Genomic DNA, 9,605 nt, shown 5'->3' with positions numbered 1-9,605 from the left:
AGGCCCAGACTATTGGAAATGACTTCCTAACTGCATTCCTCTACTACAATTTTTGAACAACTCCAAAGCAAGCCAAAATGAATGTTCAGCTAACAAGCAGGTGTGACATTGAGAACACCTGAGTTGGCAGGACTGGGATAGGACCAACTGATGAAAAGTAGAGCTACATCCTGGAGAGAAGGAGCATCCTGTAGGGTGATTTGATTAGTGCATCCAGGTATCCAAGTAGATTCATACCAGAATGCAGAAACAACCAAAAGAATGACATTAGGCACATCTTAGATTCTAGAAGGAAGCTCAGTGAGCAGATCCATCCATCTATGACTACGAGGTCTCACCACACAAGAAATGCTGACAAATTCTGGCAAGGATCAAGTACTCTGAGCTAGAGGGAGCATTTCCGATCCCAGCTTTGAAAATATCTTACTCATGGGGAGTAACCTCCACATGAAGAAAGCTGAACCAGGAATACATACCATTTGCTGAAACTAAAAGAGCAAGAATAATCCTAGGAGGAGAAACAAGGCACAGATAGATCAGGGAACTAGTACAAATCACCTAACTGAGATTAGAGCTAAAGACCTTAACAGGAAGTGATTATTAGTTTGGGAACTAGGCCTTGATTCTTTAGGTTTTAAAGCCTGGTTTACTTTATTACCTGTACTATAATACATACTCATTATATAAATTTGTGAAACATAAATAAATAGGAAAAAGATTTTTTAAATCTCATTTAATAAAACTATTGATGTTACACCATTTTTCTTCTATTTCTAATTACTTTTGTCTTTTTCTTAAAAAATGCTATGGGTGAAATCATATGTAGTTTTTCACTGACTCTTATAAGTTCTTTCCATATTTGTATTAACTGTCTTGAAAACATCTTACTGAGATTATCTCAGAAGACAGGGTTATGATTCATATAATGTTTCGCTATTGTTGAATGATTAGGGGATTTCTAAACTTTCAGTATTATAAATAATGATGCAATAAAAGTTCCTGAAAAGAATCTTTTTTGTATTTATGGTCTGTTACCATACATATTTGGAGAAGTAAACTAAGTAAAATATTTTAGGGATCTTTATGCATTTTGAAATTCTACCTTAGCTTTGCACAGTAGCAGTATCGTAGCCAATGAGGTTTATCTGAACCTTGATTAGTGCTAATTGAAATTCTACCTTAAAATGTCATAAAAATATTTTCTCAATTAGACTGCATTTTATCTGCAACCTCTAAGATTTTAATGGGGACATTTTCTCCTTAATCATTATTTATATATTATATTATATTATTATTTATTAATGGTAGTGAAGGTTTCTAATCCCAGAACTCTAGTAAGTTATAGCAGAAGGATCAAAAGTTCAAACCCAGCCTGCTTTAGTGCTCTAGTGAGACATTGTCTCAAAATTAAAAAAAAAAAAACTTAAAGGATTGGAATGTAGCTCTGTGTAAAGGACTTGGGCTCAATCCTCAATACTGAAAAAAGAGAGAGAGAAAGAGAAAAGAAGGAAGGGAGGGAGGAGGGAGGATGGGAGCCAAAATGCCATCTCCTTGCTTTTGATTTAGTTTCTTTGATTATTGGTGAGAGACCATTTTCCTGTATTGTTTTAACCAGACATTTTAGTTCTCTTATTGTTTGTTCATATCATCTGTTCATTATTTGGGGGGAGTTTTATTATTGAATTACATAGGCCTTTTTCACATTAAACATATTATATCTTTGTCTTCTCTGTCTTGCTCAGTGATTCAATTTATTTCACTGTGATTTTTGTATGGAAAGTAGTTTTTCCTCGGTATATTATCAAGTCAAGAGATCTCCCTCTTTGTAACTTGTTTTCCAGAACTATAACTACAAAATACCTCTCCATGTGGAACTTGTGCAAATAGTTAACATTTTTTATTTCCTAATATAATATATTATTTTTAATATAACCATGCAAATTATTCCCCTGCATCTTGTGTTCTGTTATTCATAATTATAAATTTTGACTGCCTCTGAGCAGGGACCTGAAGAGGAATGTGAGGTGCTGGCCATGCTCTGTTTCCTAGTCTGAGTGCTGCTGACGTGAGTGTGTTCCTTTTGAAAAAGTCATTACACAACATGTGAATGGCATTATGCATTTTCTGTATACCTCACCAAATATTTATGTATGTAGAAATACAGAAGGATTAAAAATAAAAATTGAAAATTCATAAGATGTAACAATATGGTCATGACTCTATAATTATGAAACATATACTTGAAGACATTATTTCAAATACAAAATTTCAAGTAATAAGAATAAAACCTTTCATTCACTAAGAAAATAGAACAATTCTACATTTTTTCAGTAATGAAAAGGCCAAGATACTCATAAAGAAAAATTCATAGAACAAGGGGAAATAGACAATTCCATTCTTATTGGGATATTTTCACACATTAATGGTAATTGATTGAACAGATTATTTTTAATTCAGTAATGATATAGGATATTTAATAACACAATTACCAATGTCAATAATGGACATGTATAGAACATTACACTTAACACTTGCAGAGAACAAAACCTTTATAAAATTTGTAAACCTTGCTCACTTAATCATAAAGCAACCTCAATAAATGTCAAAGGATTGAAATCATACAGACCATATGCAGTTCCATGAAAAATCATAACAAAAATATAACTAAAAATCCCCACATATCTGAAAATTGGGAAACCAGCTAGGAATAATGTACAAGTATGTATGAGTAATGTACTCAGGAACTCTCGTCAGGAGATTAGCATCGCCTCAATACCCAATAGGCATGAGAACACTATAAATCTCATCTGTTAATGTAAATGCTCAAATCCAAAGCCAAATATTAGCAGCAGAGTTGAAATAAAGCAGACTGTATAATAAATCATAACCAATGGAGTTTTCCCAGAAATGCAAAATTAATAAAACACTGTGCCTAAAACTCAAGTAGAGTAAGTCAACACATTAATAGAAAAATGGGCAAAAATCATAAGATATCTCAATAGATGTAGGATAAATTGATTGAATTCAACATCCACTCATAAAAAGTCCTCTTAGCAAAATCGGGATAGATAATATCTCCTTAATCTAAAAGAAATGTACCTTTTAAAAATATGCAGCATATATAGTACATAATGGTGATAAAATACTAGCTCACAGTAGAACTATTTCACATTTTACTTGGGAGTCACATGCAGTGCAATAAGATAAAAAAGATATAAGTACTGTAAAGGAGAAAACAAAATTGCATTTTATTCACAAATGATGTTTTCACATAATTGCAATTCAAAGAGTATACAGATGCACCATTAGAATTTATAATTAGGTATCTTGTTGTAAAAATTGAAAATAATAAATATATCTTCCCTACCTCACAACTTACAGAAAAAACCACTTCCAAGGCTAGATGATGTTCTTACTGCTAAAACATTTTCTAGTATGTGCAAGGTCCTGGGTTCAAAACAGAGTGCTTTGGGGTGGGGGAGAGAACAAGAGAGGAGAAAAGAAAAGGGAAGGGAAGAGAAGGAAAAATCAGTCCCGTAGGTTGAAGAATTCTGAAAGATTTAGAAAAGAATTTTGAAAGGTAAAATTATAAATTTTTTAGAAAACAGTACTAGACAATATCTTCTGGAGCTCAGGTAAGGGACTACTATCTAAACTAGGCACAAATAAATCACTAAGAAGAGGGGAAATGTTAATGAATTTGGTAAATTAAAATTTTTTAAAACACTTAGGAAAAGCTCTATGAAAAGAGTAAAAGGCAACCCACAAAGATAGAGAAAATATTTGTAGTACATATAGTCAGCAGAAGACTTCTGCGGAGAACATTTAAATAGTTTCACAAGAAGAATAAAATGAAAACTAAACCAAAATGAAGAAACCTTTAATAAGCACTTTTGAAATTAGGAAATAAAGATGTTAATCACTATTTTAAAGGTGCTTGATTTCATTATTTATCACTGAAATATGAAATCAAGCCAGCAAGAGATGCACATGAGCACACACACAAACACACACACACACCCCAAAATGACAATAAAAAAGACTGATACTACGTGTTATCAAGGATGTGACACAAGCAGAGCCCTCACATACTGCTGGTAGAAGCAAAACGGGGAATTCTAGCCACTCCACTTGTAGGTACACATACAGCAGACAGGAACACACGTGGGCTTCAAGAAACACACGCAAGAATAATCATTGCAGCGTTATTGCTAATAGCCAAAAACTGACTATTCCTTCAACAGTAGATTGTGTGAGCAATGCGTGGTATCATCAAATCATGGAGCAACTCATAGTAATGAACATCAACATAGGACCACGGCACACAACAAACTACATAATCTCACCAATGGGAAACCTTGAACAAAATAATGAAGGAAAAAGAATATATTGTGTATGATTTCATTTACAGAAAGTTCAAAAAGTGTCAAGGCTAATCTAAAATGTTAGAAGCAGGATAGAGATGATTTAACTTCCAGGAGAGAAAAGAATGACTATCAGCATGCATGAAAGTGGCTTCAGCATGTTAGCAAATTTCATTTCCTTGATCTGGCAAGTGATACATAGGTGACTGGTTTCTTTTTTTTTAATGATAGCATAACTGCAAAATTTTCACTAATCCCTTAGTAGGAATTTGGATTTCTAGTTTTTATTTCATACAATTTGATGTATTTCTTTTTTCCTTTCAATGAAATCTTGCATTATTTTTATTTTCATTAATTTTTTTGGTACTGGGGATCAAACTCAGGACCTTGCACTTATGAGGCAGGTGGGGTGCCACTGAGCTAAGTCCCCAGCCCTATTAATTATTATTTTAAAGGTACATATTTATGAGATACAGTGTAATAATTTGATGCATGCATATAATGTGTAATGATCAACTTAGAGTAATTACAACTCTTCCTAAATATTTTTTGAAATTTTTTATTAATATATAATAATTCTAAATATTTGTGAGATATGGTGTGAATTTTAATACATGTTTACAATATGTATGAATTAAATCAGTATCATGAGCAGTTTCATTTTCTTATCATTACTTTATGTTTGGAGTCTTCAAGATCCCCTCTTCTACTCATAAAATATGTAATAGGTTTCTAATAACTTCTTGAGCGGTATGTTTGTGCTTTGTGATATTTTCTATATGTGTTATACTGCACCATTTAATTTTTTAATCCACACAATGAGATAACTACTATACACCAATCAGAATGTCTTTCTATGTTTCTGTCACCCAAAAAGGTCTGACCAAAAAAGAAGGTTATTATAGTAAACTCATCAGGCAGCAAATCATGATCTGAATTTACATTATTTTTAGCCTTTATTAATTGTACTTAGTAATTAGTTGTATTTATGAAATATTCATTCTATTGTGAAAAATACTGTGTGTCTTATTATGCATTATTAGAACAGAATCTGCTGAGAGAATCTTAGATAACATACACATCGTTTCAAATCCAAAAGTTCTGAACTCTGAAATTCAACAGGCAAAATGAGTTTATAGTGAGGGAATGCTGACCAGTATGAGATAGCAATGGACATGAAGGTCCTTCAATTACATGCATACACATGAATGAACCTAAAAGAATAGTGTTGAACAAAATCATCAAGTGAAGAATACAGAAAAAGTATCATTCCATTCACAGGAGAACTAACAGGCAAATCCAGAGTGTACTGGATAGACATAAAAGTACACATGGCAAAATTACAAAGTAAGAATATGGTACATGGTACTCACAAAGGGGTTTCTCTAAAGTGGGAAGACCAAAGTATGATTGGAAAAGGCACACATGGGCTTCAAAGCATTGAGCCATTACTATTTCAACTGAATAGGGAGAAAATGGACACTAAATTCTCATTAATTTAAGTAGTAGATCCATGTAATTACAGATTTTTATGTAAGATATATTTATTTTAAAATGCATAAATGCAAAGATAGCACCTGCTCTGAAAATAGAATCTACATATTTGTCTTATCTCCCTGCTACCTGGGATCACAGAGAGTAAGAATGACCTTTGAAGATAATGATTGGGACCTCCGATCCATTTTACTCTTTACTCTTTATTCTTTTCTGGAGCACACTACATTCCATCCATGAGCACTGGGCTCTGATTAGAAACTGTGGACACTATGTCATGAAAGAGGCCTACACGGTGTGAGGGCTGATGACAGCAATGATGAAACCAGTCTGCAGCTCACACAGGGGAAATGAGGGGACAGTGGCTCCACAGATCCCAGACCTGGTCATCTGAATGGAGGCATCAGTGACACTGCTAGGACTCAAGGGACCTCAGTCCAGGGCTGACATCTGGCCATTGGACAATTGCCCCACTTTGTCTCTAACTAGCTAAGGATTAGGTCCCAGGAGACACTGCATGTGAAACATCAGAGCTCCTACTGGCTCCTGTGCCAGAGACATTGCCAAAGCCCTGAGACTTACCTCAGTCTGTGCTGCTTCTAAAGGTGAGAGGGGGCCTGTGACTCCAGCCATGTTTTCTTGGGGTGACAACAGGGCAGCAAACTCAACCTCCTTGGTGGCAGTGGCACAGTGTGAGCCGGGCCAGTATCTCCAGGTAAAAACTGAGGCATAGGGATGGGAAGGAAGAGCAGAATCTATCTAAGGCTCCTTTGCACACCTCTGTACACACACACACACACACACACACAGAGACATAGAAACCTTTGTAGTGTCTACTAGATCTTAGAAATCCATTACCCTGAAGGGAGCTCTACAATAAGACAATAAATTTGAATCTATTGTTCTAAGGGGATTTTTAAGAAAATTAAAGTTGAAGAGATATTTGAAGGTGAATTCTGGTTTAGCTTCATTCAGAAAATATATGGGGTAACTTTTCCCATGACAGGAATCTAGAAATCAAAATACACCCTCACCCTGATGCTTCGTTATGGTAATCCACACTCCTCTTATTTTTATGTATTTACAAGTGGACAGGTACAAACAGTAGTCAATCTCAATGACTTCTGCAAGGAAAAAAAGAAAACCATGTCACAATCCTTGGACTCTATAATTTTTAAAGCCTAGTTTATTTAACCAAATTTCTCTGCTAATTTCTCTGCTTTATAAGGAAAATAGAAACCAAACCAGACTCACTGATTTCCTGCTCCTGGGCTTCTCTGAACACCCAGAGCAGCAGCCTCTCCTGTTCGGGCTCTTCCTGAGCCTGCACCTGGTAACCCTCTTTGGCAACCTGCTCATCATTCTGGCCATTGGCTCTGACCAGCACCTCCACACCCCCATGTACTTCTTCCTGGCCAACCTGTCCTTCATTGATGCCTGCTTCACCTGCACCATCATCCCCAAGGTGCTGGTGAACATCCACACACAGCACCACACCATCTCGCACACTGGGTGCCTTGTGCAGATGTACTTCTTCATGGCGTTGGCCCTGCTGGATGACTTCCTGTTGGCCGTGATGGCATATGACCGCTACGTGGCCATCTGTCTTCCTCTACACTACACTGCAATCATGTCTCCTCAACGATGCCTGCTGTTAGTGACCACATGCTGGTTCTGCTCCAATCTGCTGGCCTTTTCACTCGCTCTGCTGATGGCTCAGTTCTCCTTCTGTGCCTCCCACACCATCCCACACTTCTTCTGTGATGTAACCCCACTCCTCAGGCTTACCTGTTCAGACACTCATAGCTTTCAGCTGATAATGTTTGCTGAAGCTGCCCTCTCAGGTGTGGTCCCTCTCACCTGTGTTCTGGTCTCTTATGGCTACATCATGCACACCATCCTCAGGATCCCCTCTGCTGGGGGGAAACACAAATTGTTCTCCACCTGTGGCTCTCACTTGACAGTGGTCACTCTTTTCTATGGAACAGTCTTTCTAGTGTATTTCCAGCCATCATCATCCTACTCAGCAGATACTGGAATGATGGCATCCATTGTATATACAATGGTCACCCCTGTGCTGAATCCTTTTATCTACAGCCTAAGGAACAGGGATATGAAAGGGGCTTTGTGGAGGCTCTTTGGCTTAGAAAAATGCTATACATACTCAATAAAGGGTACTTCCCCAGAGTAGAGGCCCAGACTATTGGAAATGACTTCCTAACTGCATTCCTCTACTACAATTTTTGAACAACTCCAAAGCAAGCCAAAATGAATGTTCAGCTAACAAGCAGGTGTGACATTGAGAACACCTGAGTTGGCAGGACTGGGATAGGACCAACTGATGAAAAGTAGAGCTACATCCTGGAGAGAAGGAGCATCCTGTAGGGTGATTTGATTAGTGCATCCAGGTATCCAAGTAGATTCATACCAGAATGCAGAAACAACCAAAAGAATGACATTAGGCACATCTTAGATTCTAGAAGGAAGCTCAGTGAGCAGATCCATCCATCTATGACTACGAGGTCTCACCACACAAGAAATGCTGACAAATTCTGGCAAGGATCAAGTACTCTGAGCTAGAGGGAGCATTTCCGATCCCAGCTTTGAAAATATCTTACTCATGGGGAGTAACCTCCACATGAAGAAAGCTGAACCAGGAATACATACCATTTGCTGAAACTAAAAGAGCAAGAATAATCCTAGGAGGAGAAACAAGGCACAGATAGATCAGGGAACTAATACAAATCACCTAACTGAGATTAGAGCTAAAGACCTTAATAGGAAGCGATTATTAGTTTGGGAACTAGGCCTTGATTCTTCAGGGTTTTTTCTGATGGTTTTTTGTTTTATTTTTTTTAATTATTTAAATTTATGAGAAATTCATATGGTTCACAAATGAAAAGGTAAAACAGGAACATGATGAAAAGTCTCCCTCCTACCTCTGGCTACAATGTAGCTAGTTTCTATCCTACAATTCAAATTTAACCATTCTATAACTTTCCATATCACAATGCATTGGCTCAGTTTCTGCATTTTCTATTCTGATGCTTTGATCTGTCAATTCATACCACAACAGTAATATGTTGTATTTTGAGGCTTCATATTAAATTTTAATAACTAATGAGGCTAACTTTCTCTGTTTGCTCTTATTTCTCAATTTTATGACTATTATTGTTTACTTTTTTACATGAAGTCTAGAATCAGGTTGTCAAGTAATAAATTTTTCAGTAATTTGTCTGCAGAAACACAAAGTTTCTGGATGATAGATTTTTTTAAAGGACAAATGATATAAATTTTAGGAAACAAGAAGACAGCAGAAAGTTCAAGTATGATTTCTAAGTTTCTGGCTTAGGCTTTTGAGCACATATAGACTTGCAACCAAGCAAGTCATAGAGTTTAAAAATACTATCTTAACCAATACTTTCTATACACATGCATGTGTATGTGTTTAGGTAGGTAAGAAGAAGAGTAATAAGCTCACTTTCTTTTTAATTTGAAAACAATTTCAAACTTCTACATAAGCTGCAAGAATGGTTTTTAAATCCATATTTGCTAGGAATAAGGACATTCCCCTCCTAGTTTACCATTCAGATTCTGACTTTTTTTGTCTACCTAATCCTATGTTTTACTTGGGAACAGTTCCTCAGCCTTTTTTTGTCTTTTAAGACAATTACAGTTATGAAAAATGTGGGCCTTTAAAAAAAAATGTTCTTTATTTGGAATTTGATTCTTGTTTTCTGATGATTA

At 36.1% G+C, this 9,605-nt stretch overlaps 1 protein-coding gene across 1 annotated transcript; it reads left to right on the top strand.

Annotated features, from left to right (window-relative positions):
• Nucleotides 1-6,489: 6,489 nt before the first annotated feature.
• On the top strand, nt 6,490-8,049 carry LOC101710438 (olfactory receptor 1G1). The gene is made up of 2 exons (XM_004849617.2): nt 6,490-6,573; nt 7,087-8,049. The coding sequence occupies exons 1-2, from the start codon at nt 6,490-6,492 to the stop codon at nt 8,047-8,049; spliced, it is 1,047 nt and encodes a 348-aa protein (XP_004849674.2).
• The last annotated feature ends 1,556 nt before the right edge of the window (nt 8,050-9,605 follow it).

Source organism: Heterocephalus glaber, unplaced genomic scaffold, assembly GCF_053883595.1.
Source record: "Heterocephalus glaber isolate CG9 unplaced genomic scaffold, H.glaber_assembly_v1.0 deba00001479, whole genome shotgun sequence".
Lineage (NCBI taxonomy): Eukaryota > Metazoa > Chordata > Mammalia > Rodentia > Bathyergidae > Heterocephalus > Heterocephalus glaber.
The sequence above is the reverse complement of the archived record's forward strand: the minus strand, read 5'-3'. Positions and strand labels throughout refer to the sequence as shown.